At 35.4% G+C, this 21,740-nt stretch overlaps 2 protein-coding genes across 4 annotated transcripts; both read right to left on the bottom strand.

Moving 5' to 3' along the window:
* Positions 1 to 6,044: 6,044 nt before the first annotated feature.
* LOC135211599 (uncharacterized) lies at positions 6,045 to 6,952 on the bottom strand. The gene is made up of 2 exons (XM_064244892.1): positions 6,810 to 6,952; positions 6,045 to 6,610 (listed from the first exon to the last, which is right to left on the bottom strand). The coding sequence occupies exons 1-2, from the start codon at positions 6,813 to 6,815 to the stop codon at positions 6,155 to 6,157; spliced, it is 462 nt and encodes a 153-aa protein (XP_064100962.1). The 5' UTR covers positions 6,816 to 6,952; the 3' UTR covers positions 6,045 to 6,154.
* A 3,158-nt stretch (positions 6,953 to 10,110) lies between these two features.
* Positions 10,111 to 19,775, bottom strand: LOC135210796 (hyastatin-like). 3 transcript variants are annotated; one of them, XM_064243660.1, is made up of 3 exons: positions 19,667 to 19,775; positions 19,372 to 19,462; positions 10,111 to 10,585 (listed from the first exon to the last, which is right to left on the bottom strand). In XM_064243660.1, exons 1-3 carry the CDS (start codon positions 19,670 to 19,672, stop codon positions 10,221 to 10,223), a joined length of 462 nt encoding a protein of 153 aa, XP_064099730.1. In that variant the 5' UTR covers positions 19,673 to 19,775; the 3' UTR covers positions 10,111 to 10,220. The 3 variants fall into 3 exon arrangements, with proteins under 3 accessions (XP_064099730.1, XP_064099729.1, XP_064099728.1); XM_064243659.1 differs by lacking the exons at positions 19,372 to 19,462; positions 19,667 to 19,775 and adding an exon at positions 10,838 to 10,894 and having other exon boundaries at positions 10,111 to 10,688; XM_064243658.1 differs by lacking the exon at positions 10,111 to 10,585 and having other exon boundaries at positions 18,880 to 19,462.
* Positions 19,776 to 21,740: the final 1,965 nt, after the last annotated feature.

Genomic DNA, 21,740 nt, shown 5'->3' with positions numbered 1-21,740 from the left:
TCCTGACGCTTGGACCTGTATTGCAATGACTCATCGCTCACTGACAGCCGGTCTGGAAAGTTTCTTCTTACGCTCATTCGGTATTATTTTTTGATTTTGTAATTACGTGATGAGAATAGTAAAAAAAAAAATGTTCTTATAGCGCTGATCTATAAATGACCTTTTATATAAATATTTTTAATATTACGCTTTATAATTCTGTCGAGTCACATCGAACTTTTCTAGATTAGCCGAATGTCGGAAATATAGTTTTAAAGATGAAATGATTAGGGATGTCTCCATGCCACCCCAATTATTTTCAAACCGGAAAGAAAGCTAGGCATTGATGTATTTTAGGGTTTGAATTTTGTTATATCTCTATCACTAAGAAAATAATTTCATTTGATAAATTCTGTCACACATTTTACGTAAGAATTTTTATTTCATCTACTTCAAAAGAAACTTGTTTCCAGTAAACTGTATTGTCAAAGGATAAAGAAGCATAAACTCTAAATCGATGGGTTTGTATGTATCAAGGACAGATTTAGTCGTGAAAATGGCAATGGTGACAAAGTGGGCAATTTTAGAAGCAATATCCGGAACAATAACAAAGATGAGGTAGAAAAAATAAGTATTTTTTTTTTAAATGAAACATTGAAAGGAACTGATGGTTATGAAATCTTAGAAGAATTTTCTCTCCAGTGCCTCACAACTGACTCTTCTCAGGTAATCCGAACAACTGTATGTTTTACTACTACTACTACTACTACTACTATACTACTACTACTACTACTACTACTACTACTACTACTAATAATAATAATAATAATAATAATATTAATAATAATAACAATAACAAAAAGAGGAAGATGAAGAAGAAGAAGACGAAGACGAAGGAAAATGAAGAATATGTAAGAGAATTAGCTAATGGCCCTCCCCCCGGCCCCCGAAACAATTTTTTCAGTGATCATTATAGCAAATTGATGGTAGGATCTGTGTCCATCATAACCCAATTTCATACAAAACTACAACGATTTCATTGCCCATCTTTGAAACCTATAATTTTATTCTGCATAGGATTTCAATATCATCATTTGAAAATATAAAGGAAAGAAGTTGAGTAAGTAATAAGGAGATGTATAACAACATGCAATCATCGGTAAAGATAAGTTACTTTTTTTTTTGCTTTTATGAAGTGAGAGAATTTTTGTAAGGAACTTCATCAAATTTAAATTAGTTCTGCAAATTAGTTCCAGATCTGATATAAAGATCGGTCAACAATTTAACCTTTTTTTTATCAGATACACAAAACTTTACAATCAAATAAGAGATCTCAATCCAAAGCGATAAATTTAAAATCTGGTGAAAACTGAAGACGCTTACCTAACAGACACGCGTTTGGCCATATCCAAAACTTTCCAGTATTCTATGGAACTTACCCAGTAACGAGATTTTTCATACCCTGAAGGCTCGGGGCGTCCTGACTCTGGCGAATGGGCAAGCGTATAACCCATGACGTCATGTAGATGACATCACATTGATGACGCAATGTCTGTGACGTTGAATGGTAAATCTTCCAGTACTGCGTAGCATCTGCTTACGAACTGTCTGTCGGGGTAGCGCTAGATAGAATAATATGTTCTGCATGAATGATTGATGTGACAATTGATGTTAAATGCTTTGTTGTGTTGTATTACCGTTAACACAAATTTAAGAAGTTTTAGTGATGTGATGTTCTTATAAATAATTAATAGATAATAAAAGATTGATGAATATTCACATTCATACACACAAACACGCACACATACACACACACACACACACACACACACACACACACACACACACACACACATATATATATATATATTAATATATATAATATATATATATATATATATATAGTTTGAGCTATTTATTTACGTTACTCTTCACAGATATTAATGAAATTAGTTCCACAGAAAACGTAGAACAAATGTGCATGAAAATACTTCTCATAATTAATGAGAGAGCTCAGGAGTAAGAGCATCTCTCTCAAGAAGAATTCCGTCGATGCAATGATCCATAAAATGTCCGGATTCCTAACTACACGAACGGAAAATAGGATTCGCCCAGAGCCACTCATCTGGACCAATCTCAGAGATGTGACTTAGGGAGGAGGAACGAGTTTTTGCTTTGCCTGGACGGAAGGTGTACTCGGGGAACTGCCTGGAAACTCCTCTTTTCAGCTGACTCATGAATTTGAGCAGCTATTTTCTACTTATATATAAGTTTGAAAGGAAACAGGAGACGTACACTTTAGCTTCAGCTCTCGCTCAAGAAAGACATGGTGAGATTATATTCAATCTCTCTCTCTCTCTCTCTCTCCTCTCTCTCTCTCTCGTCTCGTCTCCTCTCTCTCTCTCTCTCTCTCTCTCTTTGTGTAAATGAATCGCTTTCATGCTGAATGCTATCACATGCTTATAAAAATGAGTCGATTCAAATGTTCAATAAAACAGAAAAGTGAGAGCAAAGATGGACAGCCTGGATTCGGCAGTGTTTTAAGTAAGTAGCATCTTTAGACGGTCTTTTGATTCATTTAGTGGCTTTGAAGGAAGAATGATTTAGACGGCAAACGATTAAATACATGCTCTGTTTATGATGTTGTGACCCTAACTTTGTTTTCTCCTGCAGTTGGTGGAAGTCCTTACACCAACGCATTCGGGGGTCCCTGCCGTTACTGGAACCAAGATCCAATCACCAGGAAATACTTCTGCACCGAAACTCCCGACAAGACCTTCCCTGGACTCTTCTAAGAATACAGTGATGGTAGTGAAGTAAAAAAAACCTCAATCGGAATAAATTCAGAATTAGAAAAATATTGTCAGTATTTATCAAAGTGGTCTTCATAGGTATAAAATCAAAAAAAATAGAAATAATATAAAAAAAACAAAAAAGAAAATAATAATAAGTACAAAAAAAAAAGAAAAATAGAGTACAATATAAAAAAAAATAAAAATAAAAATAAAAAAATAATAAAATAAAAAAAAATAATAAAAAAAAAATAAAAAAAAAATCTTTTTAAGAACAGAATTAGAAAAATATTGTCAGTATTTATCAAAGTGATCTTCATACGAGATTTTCAAGAAATATGAAAATTTTATTAAATTCAGTTCCTTTCTCCATTGTGTAACTTTCATCAGTGTTATTTGAGAGACGAGACTCAACTGCCGCCCGGTATAGTTCCTAATCTAATCTAAGAGATTTGGATGAAAAAATACGATATAGACAGACAGACAGACGGACAGACATACAGACAGACCAGACCGACAGACGGAAAAAAATAATTTATTTCAAAGTAAATGTTAGAATGAGTGAAACAGATTTTACAAATAAAAATTTGTATAAACATTTTTCCTCAATTTAATTGTCGCCTTTAAAACTATTAATAAGCAGTAGAAAACTCATGATGTATATTATCGAGGTATAGCAATTCACCAGCGTGCCTTTAAGATATATTTAGTATATATATATATATATATATATATATATATAGATCGATATATATATATATAGATATAATTATATATATCTTATATATATATATATATATATATATCTATATATATATCTATAATTATATATATATATATATATATATCTATATTATATCTATATATATGTATATATATATATATATATTATATATATACATATATATATATATAGAAAATATATATATAGATATTATATATATATAATATATATATATATATATATATATATATATATATAGATATATATATATTATTATATTGGTAGATATATATTATATATATATTATGTATATATATATCTATATATATATATATATATATATATATATATATATATGATATATATATATACTATACATATATCTTAAAGGCACGATAGTGAATTGCTAATCTCAGCTCTTTCCGGTTAGAGACAAGTCGTTTAGAGACAAGCGCGGGATTCCTCGAAGATGCTGAAATGAAAAAACGGGCAGGATAGATTACCAATGCAATTTGAGGTCGATGACCCCTCGAAGATCATAAGCTTCGGGCATGGAACACCCGTGTTTGGTGTGTGCGACATAGGGTGTGTCTGCGTGTGTTCGTAATGAACAGTATATGACTTTTATTATGGGGAGATAAGTGCTAAGAGAGGACTCACTGATTGCTTATGACAGGGTATGGAACATGCCTGGAAGAGGTGTTGCAAGGTGTTGCAGACCCATCGAACAAGGTAAATGTAAGAAAGAACTTTGAAAAAGTTCATCTCTGAAGTAATAATTATTGGGTCTGGAGAAAGAGAAGTGTGGTGCGGTACACATTCTTTTTGATTAACTTTTATGGTTAAGGCAGTGTTATAATTGTGGTCTCTTTATTTCAGATGGATTCGAAGTCACCATATAGAAAAATGGATTCTCTAAGACTTCTATTGACTTATTGAAATATTATGAATAGTCGGACGTAATGAGATAAGAGGGGGTATTTTGAGAGGAAACGATAGTTTAACGTTTTTTTTTGGGTCAGAGTTAAATCATTTAATTCCATTTTAACGTTAGCTAGTTTGGGAAATAAAAAGTATTTTTATTTTGTAACTTGCGGTTTTTCAGCCAACTCCCCAGAATGATCTGCAACAAGAAATAGGGTAGTTGTGGTTGCCAGTAGCAGTTTGTTTCATTGTTTAAACGAGTGTCATTTTTGGCTTTTTAAAGCCCCGTTTAAGATATATTCATATATATATATATAGTATATATATATATATAGATATATATATATAGTATATGTATATATATATATATATATATATATATATATATAATATATATAATATACATATTTTTTCAAATATACTTTAATTTGTAAGTTGAAATATTTGCGTTTAACCCACCAAGGATAAACATAAATATGTATATGTTTGTGAGTGTTTGTTCGTTCGCCTCTGTAGGTATGTGCGTTGATCTAACCATTTAATTTAAAATTCATTGTGCACAGGAGAATCTGTCCTTTTTCTGTTTTGTTCCCTATTGACAAGTTCAGTTTATGAATTACTCTAAACTATCATCCAAAAGAATTACTTGATACAGAAGTTAATTTCTGATTACTTTGTAAGATATGGCAAATATATAATTTTTCCAGGAACCAGAATTAGCCATCTTTTAGTCCATAACTAAGAAATTACTGTCAACGCCAATTTGTCTGTCTTACTTGGAAGTTCTGATTCGCTTGACTTTAAACTTGAGACTCACTCCAAATTTCAAGATATAATTTGCAATAAGGCCTTGCATAATTTGATAAGTATTTTCGTATAATTATTGGCTAACACGTATCTTACAAATTAGTTTTCGCGATATGAGGCCCTCACGGTACTATTTATATCGATACACATCATCAACAATTTTCTTTTGGTTAAAAAGAGTTTAGTCACAACACGATTTTCACTGGGGAGAAAAGATTATATGTCTGGAGGCTGGTGGAGATAGCTTTGATTAATAGCCTATTCCTGGATTTGTACTACATATATTTGTTTATTTTCGTTTGAGCAGATTTGTTAATTAGTGTGTCTTGTAACAGAAAAGAAATAAACATTGTCTGCAAATTAGTTAAAACAAGAAAGAATATCGTGCTGGAATGCAATAAGGGAGTACATATATACTGTCAATATTTTCATTTCTTCACTTGATGGTTATCTATCAGTATTCTACCTTTTATTTTCTGTCACTAAGAAGAAGCCTTTTCTGGAAGAACATTTAGAGAGTCGTATTGATCTAGTTCTGAAGTTATTGTTTCTTTTTCTTTTTCAGATAACAGTTTCAAACATAAAAGGGTAATTTCATGAAAACTGTTTTCCAAAGCAATTGCAACTGGTAAAGGCCATCAAATAATCATACGTCCTCATTTTCATGGAAAAGTTCCCTTCCTTTGTGGGCTAAACATAAATATTTCAGCTTATCTTAAAGCATTTTGAGAAAAAATATGTAAACGATGCATATTTACATTTCTTACATGTCCATCTGGTCACGAACATCTTGGTAAAAAGATAAAAAAAACGCTGTATTTAAAATAAATATTTAATAAAATTTTATGTCTTTGGTATTTACAAATCTAAAGTAAAATACTATTTTCTAATAATGTGTGATAACGCTTCTTCAAAGGAAGGTCAGGAATTATCTTCCAAAACCGAATCCACCGAAGCCGGAAGACCCAACAGGGGGTTTGCACACGTGCTCCTCAAGACACCTGTCGTAGCAGCACTTGTCGACGCCTCCGCACTTGCTGTCGTTAGAGCATGTCTGAGGAGGGGCAAAGGTCCTGACGGGTGGGCACTGAGGGCGAACGGGAGGGCATACACCTGGCTTCACGAAGGGAATGGTGTCAGGCTCATTGTTGGTCTCACAGCAGTATGCCTGTCCCTCGGGAGTTCGGCACCAACGTCTGCAGGTGTTGGAAACTCCTCCGAATCCTCCTCCAAAACCTGGGTTAATTCCGCCTCCAAAACCGCCTCCAAATCCTGGATCAACACCACCGAAACCTTGGTTTAATCCTCCAAAGAATCGCTTATTTCCTGCATTTTTATCCTGTGCAAATGCAACAACTGTCAAACAGCAGGCGATCAATAGTCCCTGAAAAGAAAGGAAATAAAAATTAGGCATAAATCTTTGAGATTTCTTATTATTATCTCAATGAATATTTCACTCGGTAAGATTTGTTTTCACTTATAATTTTTGAATAGTCAGAGAAACTTCAAAGATATATAAGAAACTCTAATCACTAATTATCATCAAGATTCATAAAAATATGATGAGATAAACTGTAACTCACCTTCATGTTGTTTATAGGATTCGTAAGAGACGATTCGTATGAGAACTGATCTTCTTCTTGCCTCGTGAGGAGTGAATGCTGTCTGCCGAGTTCGCAGTCCTTTATACCTCACAACTGTGTTCGGTATTTTTACCGTTCTCGGGAAGCCCCGACGCTTGAACCCTCAGGGCAGGTGATTCGTCCATCGTTCACGATCTATTCTTGCGCTGTTTAATATCCTATTTTTTATTTGTCACAATATATTTTGGGAAATTTGGTGAAAAGAATCCTGGTTGTATAAAATATTCTAACTGAAATAAAGAAAATGGTTGCAAAAATATAATCTTATTAATCTCGCTTGTTGAAGTTGTCAGTTCGAATTCAGAAAAAACTGATGTTTGCAAGTTTTTCGTGTTACACTTTCTATCTCATTTAACAACTGCTGAACTCTTCTAGAAGGTTTGGAAAAGCCATGAATTTAGCTTTATTGAAATGTTATAAAAATAAGAATTTAATCATTTCAGTGATATAACAAAAACTTGCAACATATATCAGAAGTTGTATCCTTATTGATCGAAGTCAGTAGGGAAGAAGAAACCATCTTCCTATGATAACTTCCATCTACATAGTTGGAAATTATTTGTAAACTTCTTCTTTCTAGAAAATACCTTTCACTGTTTTTGGTTAAACAATACTCTTCAATTAGCATGAGAAGCATTAAAGATGATATATCAAATCAGTTTCGTGTTAAAGAGATGTGAATAGAACATATAGTAGCATATATATTAAACATAATTATACACATGTAACTGAGTATATTAATATATTATAGATAATAATTATATATAATATATTATATTATAGAAATATATATATATTTAGATATATATATTATTTATGTATATGTATTATATATATATTTATAAGAATATAATAATATAAATTTTAATTATTTACCTGGTTATAGGTAGATATATAGATATATAATAATATATATATATTATATATATATAATATATAATTATAGTATTATATATATAATATACATTGTTTGTATTTACAAACTATAAGGACTACGCATGTGTGAATGCATCCAAAATAACAAACCGCTAACCCACCAGTTTCGCAAACAGGTTTACTTTCAAGACGCAGAATATGTGTGTGTGAGGGTGAGCCTTAACGGCTGCTATTGGTCGGGCGTGAAACCCATGACGTCATATCGATGACGTTGAATCTAGTGGCCACTCCTCTCACTATCTACAGAGCAGAAGACGAGAAGAAAAATTGTTAGTGTCACAAAAATTACTCGAAAGTTTTCCTCGTGTGCAGAAACATATGCCGACGCTTCGTTTTTTTAATTTAAATAATGCAATTCGAATAGTTCTATTACGTAAGACGAAACGAGTGCATTTATATCTGATTATTATTGTGCTCGTAGCATTTTTTAAAAATCTAATTTAGTGAGCTAAACACCACAACACTCGATGATGGATTCTGTGCCCAAAGACTTCCGGGAAGAGGTCTTGATGTGGAAGAACTGGTTTGCTCGTCTGCCTCCCTGACACTGGTGGCAATATCCTAAAGGTTATATAATGATTTCTACAGAATGGAAATTTCCTCGTCTGGAAATTTCATGGTCGTCACGAATTTGTAGGTGGGGGAAAAACTTGATTCGCAAATCAAGGGAATTCAAGCAATTTCTTAGGGAACAGAGAGTGAGTCAGTATGCTCAAATTTTAAACTGCACTAAAGAAATACATAGGTGAATGAGAATTCGAATTATGTATTCAGCCAATTTCGACTGAATGGATGCACCGAGCCTTACTGCCCATGATGCGCATGCAACTCGACTTCTTGATAGTTTAGACAACATAAATAAAAACAAGTCATACCATTCTAGGTCCCACAAATACAATAATGAGTTAACTGGTTAAGATTTGAAAGTGGACAAACGATTCTTTACGTCAAGTATTAATTAAACGTTGATTACCACTCCCTCTTGGAAATAAGTCTTTCGGGAGTTCGAAGAGAGAGAGAGAGAGAGAGAGAGAGAGAGAGAGAGAGAGAGAGAGAGAGAGAGAGAGAGAGAGAGAGGGGGGGGATTGCTATGTACCTAACGTACTTAAACTGATGAAATTTGTTAGTGTTTTCATTTTAATGAAGTATGAGAGACATGAATAAATTTGGCAAATACTGAAAACTGTTATGATTTTTTTTTACCAAAGATTAGGAGATATACTTTAAATCAAAATAGTATCTATAAATTCAAAACGCTTAAAATATATAATTCCAATGTCCTTGCTTGCAATTTAAGCATAACCCATTTTTTCTGGGTATTATCTTTCAATGACAAATAATAATAGTGTTTATTTGATTTTTTCTTATCGATTTAGATATAAGACGGAAAAGTCAAATTAATTAATTAGGTTAGGATCATAACGAAAATCATTAAGATCCGAGAGTGTCCCGCGAAAATTGCATCCACAGCAACGGAAGCCTGAAAATAAAAAAAAGACCTGTATCAAAATACTTGCTGTTTACTCTTTTCAGTCTAACGCTAAATTCTGTATTGGAAAGATACTGACCCAAACCGTATAATTCTTCTTCCAATATCTTTTTTTATTCATCAACGATAAAGCTATCCACTCTGATACGTAAGTTTCACAAATCTTGTTAAATATATTCCATGATGTTTGTGTTTCAACACGAAGTATCCAAAGAGACTCTCCCAATATTAATTGCTCAATGCAAACCGTTAAAAAATATCAAAGAGTAATGGATTTTCGTATATTTCCATATTTGTATTTCTCTAAATTTCTTTTAAATTCAGGTCCAGACTGAAAGCGAAATTTGAGGTATAACTGCAGTTTAGTGTGCATAATTCGTTCATATATGGATTTAATTACTTAAACGGAAACTCTATTACCTGTCTTGTGATAAATCTAAATTTCCTTGCATTTGTTCCTAATTTGAAAACCAAATACCTTTAAATATTCTTCTCTTCAATCGTCGGATATCAACTTATAAATAATGATTTTTAAAAATTTCTGCAATGAAAAAACTTTTGTGTTTTTCGGGAAGTGTACTGACAGACCTATGCTTTTTATTTTCATATTATATTTCCTGATGTGACGAATTTTCTTTTTTTCAGTATTCCCATGAGTTCGACAAAAGGCTTTTCAGCTGAATATCAGATATCTGTGAACATTTTCCAATCATTATCTCCATTCACATAAAATATATTAGAGAGGCATATGTGTGTGAATCTTCTGATTCTACACCTTATCTGATCTAGGAATGATGTTTGGAAATAATACAAATATTCAGTGTAAAAAATAAATATTTATTATCGGATATCTGTCATCTATATGAGCGGAAAGAAAAAATCGTATTTTAATTTTAAATATAGCTTCGTCAAAGTAACGTCAGGAATTATCTTCCAAAACCGAATCCACCGAAGCCAGAAGACCCAACTGGGGGTTTGCACACGTGCTCCTCAAGACACCTGTCGTAGCAGCACTTGTCGACGCCTCCGCATTTGCTGTCGTTGGAGCATGTCTGTGGAGGGGCAAAGGTCCTGACGGGTGGGCACTGAGGGCGAACGGGAGGGCATACACCTGGCTTCACGAAGGGAATGGTGTCAGGCTCATCGTTGGTCTCGCAGCAGTATGCCTGTCCCTCGGGAGTTCGGCACCAACGTCTGCAGGTGTTGGAAACTCCTCCGAATCCTCCTCCAAAGCCTGGGTTAATTCCGCCTCCAAAACCACCTCCAAATCCTGGATCAACTCCACCGAAACCTCCACCAAAGCCTTGGTTTAATCCTCCAAAGAATCGCTTATTTCCTGCATTTTTATCCTGTGCAAATGCAACAGCTGTCAGACAGCAGATGATCAAAAGTCCCTGAAAAGAAAGGAATACAAAAATTTTAAAATGAATATTTGACATTTCTTATTTGTATATGTACGAACATTTCATTCAGTTCAATTACCTTTTAACTTCCGATATCTGAGCATTCAAGAAACTGAACCTCAAAATCAATTGTAACTCACCTTCATATTGTCTATAGCAGAGTAGGATGAGAACTAACTCTTCTTCTTCTTCTCTTGGGAGGAGTGAATGCTGTCTGTTAGATTCACAGTCCTTTATACCTGACAACCACGTTCGGTATTTTTCCCTTCCCCGATGCGTCTCTCACTCACGGCGGGAAGTCCTGACGCTTGGACCTCATTCGATATTTTTTTCTGATTTTGTAATTACGTGAAACTTTGGGAAGAGAGAAAATTCCAAGATGATGAGAATAGAAAAAAAAAGTTTTTATTGTGCTGATCTATAAATGACCTTTTATATAAATATTTTTGATATTACGCTTTATAATTCTGTCGAGTCACATCGAACTTTTCTAGATTAGCAGGGTGTCGGAAATATAGTTTCAAAGATAAAATGATTTGAGATGTGTCCATTCCACCCCAGTCATTTTCAAACCGGAAAGAAAGCCAGGCATTGATGTATTTTGAGGTTTGAATTTTGTTATATTACTATCGTTAATGACTTTGATGACTATTGTATCATAGTTTATCTGTAAAATTTAAATATATACACCAATTTTGGCCCTGTATTTGATATTGACCTCTATAGGAGCTCTACTAGCCTGTCTAAGTAGCACGAAAAAGCCGCTATTGGGAAAATAGAGACTCTACAAGTGTAACGCTGCTGAAGTAGCCATTACTTTTTATAAAGTATGCTTGAGAGAGGGTCTGCTTCCTAAGTACCATAATAATAATAATAATAATAATAATAATAAGAAGAGAAGAAGAAGAAGAAGAAGAAGAAAAAAAGAAGAAGAAGAAGAAGAAGAAAAAAAGAAGAAGAAGAAGAAGAAGATGAAGAAGAAGACGAAGAAGAAGGAAAAGAAACAATATATAAGAGAATTAGTTAATGGCAACGCCCCTCTTCTCCCCGAGACATTTTTTTCAGTGATTATTATAGCAAATGAATGGTAGGATCTTTCTCCACCTCAACCCACTTTTATACAAAATTCAACGATTTCATTGTCCATCTTTTTACCCTATCATTTTCTTTCTGCATAGGATTTCAATATCATCATTTAAAGATATAACGGAAAGAAGTTGAGTAAGTAATAAAATGTATAACATCATGCAGAAATCATTGGTAAAGATAAGTTACTTTTGTTTTGTTTTTATGATGTGAGAGAATTTTTTTAAAGTAACATCATCAAATTAAAATTAGTTTTGTAAATTAGTTCCAGATTTGATATAAAGATCGGTCAACAATTTTTACGCTTTGTTTTATGAGATACACAAAACCTTTCAATCAAACAAAAGATTTCAATCCAAAGCGATAAATTCAAATTCTGGTGATAACTGAAGACGCTTACCTAACAGACATGAGTGTGGCCGTATCCAAAACTTTCCAGTATCCTCTGGAACTTACTCAGTAACAAGATTTTCCATACCCTGAAGGCTCGGAGCGTCCCGACTCTGGCCAATGGGCGAGCGTATAACCCATGACGTCAGGTTGATGACGTCACATTGATGACGCAATGTCTGTGACGTTGAATGGTAAATCTTCCACTACTGCGTAGCATCTGCTTAAGACTTGTGTGTTGGCGTAGCGCTAGATAGAATGATATGTGCTGCAGGAATGACTGATTTGACTATTGATATTAAATGGTTGGTTGTGTTGTATTACCGTTAACACAAATTTAAGATGTTTTAGTGAAGTTCTGATAAATAATAATAGATAATAAAAGATTGATGAATACACACATTCATACACACACACAGAGACACAACACACACACACACACACACACATATATATATATATATATAAAATATATATATGTGTGTGTGTGGTGTGTGTGTGTGTGTGTGTGTGTGTGTGTGTGTACATATTGTGTGTGTATGTATGTGTGTGGTTGTGTGTAGTTAATTTTGAATAGTTTGAGCTATTTATTTACGTTACTCTTCATAGATGTTGATGAAATTAGTTCCACAGAAAACGTAGAATAAATGTGCATGAAAATACTTCTAATAATTAACGAGAGATGTCAGGGGTAAAGAGCCTCTCACTCAAGAAGAATTCCATCGATTCCTAACTACACGAACGGAAAATAGGATTCGCGCAGAGCAACTCATCCGGACCATTCCCAGCGACGTAACTTTGGGAGGAGAAACGAGTTTTTGCTTTGCCTGGACGGAAGGTGTAATCGGGGAACTGCCTGGAAACTCCCCTTTTCAGCTGAGTCATGAATTTGAGTAAATAGTTTCCACTTATATATAAGTCTGCAAGGAAACAGGAGACGTACACTTCAGCTTCAGCTCTCGCTCAAGAAAGACATGGTGAGATTATATTCTATCTCTCTCTCTCTCTCTCTCCTCTCTCTCTCTCTCTCTTCTCTCTCTCTCTCTCTTTCTTTGTGTAACTGACTCGCTTTCATACTGAATGCTATCACACGCTAATAAAAATGAGTCGATTAAAATGTTCAATAAATCAGAAAAATGAGAGCAAAAATCAAATGAGAAAATTTACTCATTTTATTAAATGATAAAAGTTTAAACCGATAAGGATTGCTTCAAAGTTATTTTGATAGAATTTACGGAGGTAAAAATAAAAGATTGTCATAATTATCACAAAGATTATTTTGCCCTTTTGCCAAAATCGCCATTACTCATATTTTTTATCCTTTGATGCCCACAGGCTCGTTCAACTCTTTTGGTCGTCCTAATGTTGGCACTCGTTGCCTGTTTGGCTGCTGCCTACCCACAGTTTGGTAATCCAGGATTAGGAGGAGGAGCTGGATTTGGACAGCCTGGATTCGGCGGTGTTGGAAGTAAGTAGCATCTTTAGACGTTCGTTCGATTCATTCAGTGGCTTAGAAGGAATGATGATTCAGATGGCAAACGATTAAATACATGCTCTGTTTATGATATTGTAACCATAACTTTGTTTTCTCCTGCAGTTGGTGGAAGTCCCTACACCAACGCATTCGGGGGTCCCTGCCGTTACTGGAACCAAGACCCAATCACCAGGAAATACTTCTGCACCGAAACTCCCGACAAGACCTTCCCTGGACTCTTCTAAGACGAGTCTTCTTTTCCACCTGAAGAATAAAGGAATGGCAGTGAAGTAAAAAAACCTCAAGCGGAATAATTTCAGAATTTAGACAAATATCGTCAGTATTTATCAAAGTGATCTTCATATGAGATTTTCAAGAAATGTGAAAATTTTATAATCAGGTCTCTCTCCATTGTGTAACTTTCATCAGTGTTATTTAAGAGACGAGACTCAACTGCCGCCCCATATAGTTCCTAATCTAATCTAAGAGATTTGGGTGAAAAAATACGTATACAGACAGACAGACAGACAGACAGACAAAAGTAATTTATTTCAAACTAAATGTTAGCATGCGTGAAACGGATATTACAAATAAAAACTTATATTAACCTTTTTCCTTATTTAATTTTCCTTAAAACTATAATAAGCGGTAGAAAAAGTAGAAAACTTATTATGTATATTATCGAGGTATACACACACACACACACACACACACACACACACAGATATATATATATATATATATATATATATATATATACATACATATATATATATATATATATATATATATATATATATATATATATATATATATATATACATATATATATATATATATATGTATATATATATATATATATATCTTCTTCTTCTTCTTCTTCTTCCCAGCTTTTTCCCATTTTTATATGGGGTCGCCGTTTCGGATGAGCCGTTTCCATCTATTTCTATCTTGCACTTCTGCCTCATCAATTCCCTTCTCATGTAAATCTCCCTCACAGTCCTTCCATCTCTTTCTTGGTCTCCCTCTCTTTCTTCTTCCTTGGACCTCCACTCCCATAGTATGTCTCCCAGCGTGGTCCTCATCTCTCCTCAACAGGTGTCCATACCATCTCAGCCTCCCCTCCTGCACTTTCTTTGATACTTCCAACACCACTTAGTTGACCCCCTTATGTAGTCATTTCTGATCCTATCCACTCTTGTTACCCCAGACATCCACCTAAGCATTCTCATTTCTGCCACATCCATCTTCTTCTGCTCTGCTTTTCTCATGCTTGCTATTTCCGTACCATACAGCATTGCTGTTCTTACCACCGTCTTGTGAAATTTTCCTTTTAACCTAAGCGGCACTCTTTGTCACAAAGAACTCCCGAGGCCGCTCTCCCAGTTTGTTCCAGCCTGCCTGTACCCGATGTTTTACTTCTTCTTCCATACTTCCTCCAGCGTTAACAAAAGATCCCAAATACTTAAACTTATCAACTCTCCTTATTTGCTCTCCACCAAGCTGAATACTTTCTCTATCATCCCCCTCAGTGGTGTACACATATATTCTGTCTTGGATCTACTTATTCTCATTCCTCTGTCCTCCAGTACTTGTCTCCATCTTTCCAATTTCACTTCCAGATCTTCCCTGCTCTTTGCACACAGAACAATATCATCCGCATACAATATGTTCCATGGTACTGTCTCCCTTACTTCCTCTATTATAACATCCATCACTATGTTAAAGATAAATGGGCCTCAGAGCCGACCCCTGGTGTAATCCTACTCTCACCTCAAAAACCTTCTGTCTCCCCAACACTGCTCCTCACTCTGGTAAATACATTCCGGTACATCTCTTGTATCAATCGCACATACTTCTCTGGCACCATCTTCTCCCTCAGGCTCCTCCATAACCTCTTGTCTCGGTACTCTGTCATAAGCCTTTTCAAGGTCAATGAATACCATATGTAGGTCCCTTTGTCTTTCCCCGAATTTCTCCATTATTTGCCTCAGACAAAATATACCATCTGTTGTTCCCCTTCCCTTCATAAATCCCATCTGCTCTTTACCTATTTGTACTTCTTCTCTCAGTCTAGCATCTATCATCCTTTCCATATCTTCAAAGTGTGGGACATCAATTTAATGCCCCTATAATTACCACACTCTTGGACATCGCCTTTCCCTTTAAAAATTGGGATCAATATACTCCCACGCCACTCATTTGGTATCTTTTCCTGTTCAAGGATCTTTATCATAAGATCGTACAGTATATCCACTCCTTCATCTCCTAATGCTTTCCATGCCTCCACCGGGATCATGTCTGGTCCGGTTGCCTTCCCGCCATTCTTCATCTTCTTCAGTGCATTTAGTACCTCTTGCCTAGAAAACCTCATTACCATGCCAATGTTCACTTGCCCATCCTCTCTTATTAGTCTATTATTTTCTTCATTTAACAACTGTTCGAAATATTCTTTCCATCTCTTCACAATGTCTTCCTCCTTTCTAAGCACTACACCCTCTTGATTCTTTATTTGTTTGATGTGTGTTATATCTTTGGTGCTCTTATTTCTAGCCTTTGATAGCTTCATCATCTTCTTTAATCCTTCCTTTGTCCCCAGCTCATTATACACATCATCATACGACTTTTGCTTTAGCTTGGGCTACCACCTTTTTCACCACCTTGTTTTTCTCTCTGTACCTATTTCTGTCTTCCACTGACTGTGACTCTTCCCATCTTTTCTTTGCCTCCTTCTTATCTTTTACTACTTTCTCAATGTCTTCATCCCACCACCAACTATCCTTTTCTTCCCATATGATACCAGATGTCTCTCCTAGCAGCTCCTTTCCATGCCTTCTTATTACTGCTGCATTTCGTGCCCACCATTCTTGAACATCTTCAATCCCTATATCAATATCCTCCAAAACCCTCCTCTTAAACTCTCTCTTCTTATCCCCTTCCTTCTGTAATTCGTACCATTTAATTTTCCTTATCCCTTTAGCTTTGGTTTTTCTTTCCCTTTTCAACTTCAAGTCCATACATAGCAGCCTGTGTTGGGGGCTACATGGTCGCCTGAATAACTTTGCAGTTCTTGACCTCCACCAGATTTATCCTTTTATACAAGAAATAGTCTATCTGGGAGAATCTTCCCCCACTCCTATATGTTATTAGGTGTTCCCTTTTCTTCTCAAAAAATGTGTTTACTATTGCCATGTAGAATGACACAGCAAAGTCCACTACACTCTCTCCTTCTGGGTTTCTCTCTCCAATTCCATGGCCCCCATGCACCCGCCCAATCGCCTCATTTTCACTTCCGACATGGCCATTCAAATCTGCCCCAACTATCACCCTCTCATGCTCTTCCAGTCTTGCATTATTCCATCCATGTCTCTCCAGAAAGTTCCCTTCTCTTCTTCTGTGCAACCAACTTGTGGTGCATATGCGCTTATAATATTCAGAATCTCTCCTCCATAACATATCTTCAATCTGATGATACGGTCATTCTTTCTATGCACTTCTATTACCGAGTTCTTTAGTTCACTAGACAGTACTATGCCAACTCCATTTCTACCTTGTTTATTTGCTCCACTATAATATAGCTTATATCCATCTCCAACTCTTTAGCTTTATTTCCTTTCCACCGCGTTTCTTGCACACACACAACATCTACTTTCTTTTCTCTCATCAAGTCAGCCAATTCTCTACCTCTCCCAGTCATGGACCCAACATTTAGCTGACATACTCTGAACCCAATGTGAGCTCGCTTCTTTAGCTGCACCCGCTCCTGATGCAGTAGCCCTCGCCTTACCACAGAGTTAGGGCGATGTTCTCTGTGCGTCGTTTACGGAGTACGCCCTAGCATTACCTCTTTTCCATATTTCTGGCTCATTCCATTTTTGGTTTGGCACAGATTTTTACAGCCGGATGCCCTTCCTGACACCAACCCTCCCTATTTATCCGGGCTTGGGACCGGCACCCATAAGGACTTGGTTGCCCCCCCAGGTGGCTTAGGTTAATATATATATTATATATATATATATGATATATAATATATTATATATATATAGATATATATATATAATATATATATAATATATATATATATATATGATATTATATTATATAATAATATATATGAATCTACATCGTTCACATATTGTTTCTAAATATACTTTGATACATAAACTGAAATTTTTACGTTTATCCCACTAAGGATCAACATAAATATGTATATGTTTTTGAGTGTTTGTGCGCTCGCCTCTGTAGCTATGTGTCTATGTATGTTTATATTATCTGAGAGAGAGGAGAGAGAGAGAGAGAGAGAGAGAGAGAGAGAGAGAGAGAGGGAGAGCAGTTTATGGCGTTACAGTTAGATCAAGCGTTATTCTAACCGTTTAATTTAAAATTCATTGTAGCACAGGCGAGTCTCTCCTTTTTCGGTTTTGTTCCTTATTGGTAAGTTCAGTAAATGAATTACTTTAAACTATCGTCGAAAATAATTACTTGATAAGGAAGTTAATTTCTGATTACTTTGCAAGATATGGCAAATATATATTTTTTCCAGCAACCAGAATTGGCCATCTTTTATTCCATAACTAAAAAATTAATCAACTCCAATTTGTTTGTCTTACTTGGAAGTTCTGATTCGCTTGATTTTAAACTTGAGTTTCACTCCAAATTTTAATATATAATTTTGCAATAAGGCCTTGCATTATTTGATAAGGATTTTCGTATGACTATTGGCTAACACCTATCTTACAAATTAGTTTTCGCGCTCTGAAGCCTCCATAGCACTATTTATGACGATACACAGCATGAACAATTTTCTTAAGGTTAAAACGATTCTAGTCACAACACAATTTTTATTAGGTTTGAAAGATTATACGGCTGGAGGCTGGTGGAGATAGCCTTGCTTAAAAGCCCCCTCCTGGATTTGTACAGACCTTTGTTTATTTTCGTTTGAGCAGAAAAGAAATAAGCATTGTCTGCAAATTAGTTAAACCGGGAAAGAGCATCGTCTTGGAATGCAACAAGGGAGTACATATATGCTCTCAATATTGTAATTTCTTCAATTGATGGTTATCTTTCATTCCTCTACCGTTTATTTTCTGGCACTAAGAAGAAGCCAATTCTTTTCAGGTAGAACAATTATCCTAAAGTATTTTGAGAAAAAACATGTAAACAATGCAGATCCACATTTCTTTAATGTTCATCTAGTCATGATTATCTTGGTAAAAAGATTAAAAAACGCTGTATTTAAAATAAATATTTATTAAAATTTCATGTCTTTGGTACTTATAAATCTAAAATAGAGTATTATTTTGCAATAATAATTTGTGATAACGCTTCTTCAAAAGAAGGTCAGGAATTATCTTCCAAAACCGAATCCACCGAAGCCGGAAGACCCAACAGGGGGTTTGCACACGTGCTCCTCAAGACACCTGTCGTAGCAGCACTTGTCGACGCCTCCGCACTTGCTGTCGTTAGAGCATGTCTGAGGAGGGGCAAAGGTCCTGACGGGTGGGCACTGAGGGCGAACGGGAGGGCATACACCTGGCTTCACGAAGGGAATGGTGTCAGGCTCATTGTTGCTCTCGCAGCAGTAAGCCTGTCCTTCGGGAGTTCGGCACCAACGTCTGCAGGTGTTGGAAACTCCTCCGAATCCTCCTCCTAATCCTGGGTTAATTCCACCTCCAAAACCACCTCCAAATCCTGGATCAACACCACCGAAACCTCCACCCAAACCTTGGTTTAATCCTCCAAAGAATCGCTTATTTCCTGCATTTTTATCCTGTGCAAAGGCAACAACTGTCAAACAGCAGGCGATCAATAGTCCCTGAAAAGAAAGGAAATAAAAATTAGGCATAAATCTTTGAGATTTCTTATTATTATCTGAATGAATATTTCACTCGGTAAAATGATTTGTTTTCACTTATATTTTTTGAATAGTCAGAGAAACTTCAAAGATATATAAGAAACTCTAATCACTAATTATCATCAAGATTCATAAAAATATGATGAGATAAACTCTGTAACTCACCTTCATGTTGTTTATAGGATTCGTAAGAGAGGATTCGTATGAGAACTGATTCTTCTTCTTGCCTCGTGAGGAGTGAATGCTGTCTGCCAAGTTCACAGCCCTTTATACCTCACAGCCGCGTTTGGTAATTTTACCGTTCGCGGGAAGCCCCAACGCTTGACCCCTCAGGGCAAATGACTCTTCCATCGTTCACGATCTATTCTTGCGCTGTTTAATATCCTTTTTTTTTATTTGTCACAATACATTTTGGGAAATTTGGTGAAAAGAATCCTGGTTGTATAAAATATTCTAACTGAAATAAAGAGAATGGTTGCAAAAATATAGATCTTATTAATCTCGCTTGTTGAAGTTGTCAGTACGAATTCAGAAAAAACTGATGTTTGCAAGTTTTTCATGTTACACTTTCTATCTCATTTAACAACTGCCGAACTCTTCTAGAAGTTTTGGAAAAGCCATGAATCTAACTTTATTGAAATGTTATAAAAATAAGAATTTAATCATTTTAGTGATATAACAAAAACTTCCAACATATATCAGAAGTTGTATCCTTGTTGATCGAAGTCAGTAGGGAAGAAGAAAACATCTTCCTATGATAACTTCCATCTCCATAGTTGGAAATTATTTATAAACTTCTTCTTTCTAGAAAATACCTTTCACTGTTTTTGGTTAAACAATACTCTTCAATTAGCATGAGAAGCATTAAAGATGATACACCAAATCAGTTTCGTGTTAAAGAGATGTGAATATAACATATAGTAGCATATACATTAAATATAATTATACATATACATATACATACGTATATATATATATTTATATATATATATATATATATATATATATATATATATATATATATATATATATATATATATATATATTTATATATGTATACACATATATATATATATATATATATATATATATATATATATATATATATATATATATATATCTTCACATATTTCTATATTTGCATACATGTGTATATATATGTATATTGTGACGTTTATAGATCGTTCCGTCTACCCAGATATTAATTAATTAACTTGATTTGGAAAATAGCAGCCATTTCTTCCAAATATCAGCTGATTTTTAGAAAACGCGGGAAACCCAAAACCCGCCAGCCAGAGATAGGGGGTTCCCCAGTTGGGGGAAAAGAGTCTTTTGTCAGCTTTAGGGACGTATCTCAAAAGGGAAGGATGTAGGCAGATTGGTACTTCTTAGACCTATATCTTAAGCTCTCTTTCCTGTGACCCCTCTGCTGGCTGTATGTTTGTTTCCAGGATTTGCCTTGCTCGTGGGGGGTTAAGCTGACTTCCAACACCCAAGCAAAACACCTGGGTTCTGCCCCAGTCGGCTGCAAGACGGGACCTCGGACGGATGTCCAACCACCTGCCTTCCTGTTAGGCCTATCCAGGGCGTGAGTGGCGCGCCGATCGACCCAGGCCTCAGACAATGCCAGGCCACGCTTTTCTACAAAGAGCCACTGAACACGACATCCAGGTACGTCTTGTGAAACAGCATATTGCCAGTCCCTTATCACCTATTATCTATTTGATCCTCGTTTTCCAAATTCAATCTCCAACCCCACAAGGAACTCATCCTTTTGTTCCCTCTCACTGCCTCATGGCCGCATGCTTCCCCTTGTGTGATCGTCCCAGACGAATGAAGTCATTGCATACCTCAGTGAAACATTAAAAGTTCCTTCTCCCCAGTGTTAGAGAATTAATTAATCAAAACAAGAAGTCATTTTTTTCCTTTTATCTTGTTTAATCTGGGATTCTTTTCCAGATTCCCAGAGCCACGTGTCATATTCTCTCTGCCCGCAAGTGTTGCATTACCCAAGTTTATGAGACCAGCTTCCATCCAATTACATTTTAGCCAGCTATCCATTTGTGAGAGATTATAAGTCCCAACGTGCGGACGCTGTATTCACTTTTCTCCAGGCCAAAACGAGCCTTTTGTAAATAAATAGCTGTAAAGTTTTAGCCGAGTCTCTGGCGACCTACCTATTCCTCTAGATTAATTGTCCATTATAAACCAGTTTTACGGTAAGTTCAATTAATTTCAA

This window comes from Macrobrachium nipponense, chromosome 4 (assembly GCF_015104395.2).
Source record: "Macrobrachium nipponense isolate FS-2020 chromosome 4, ASM1510439v2, whole genome shotgun sequence".
Taxonomy (NCBI): domain Eukaryota; kingdom Metazoa; phylum Arthropoda; class Malacostraca; order Decapoda; family Palaemonidae; genus Macrobrachium; species Macrobrachium nipponense.
This window is presented reverse-complemented; position numbering and strand designations above follow the sequence as displayed.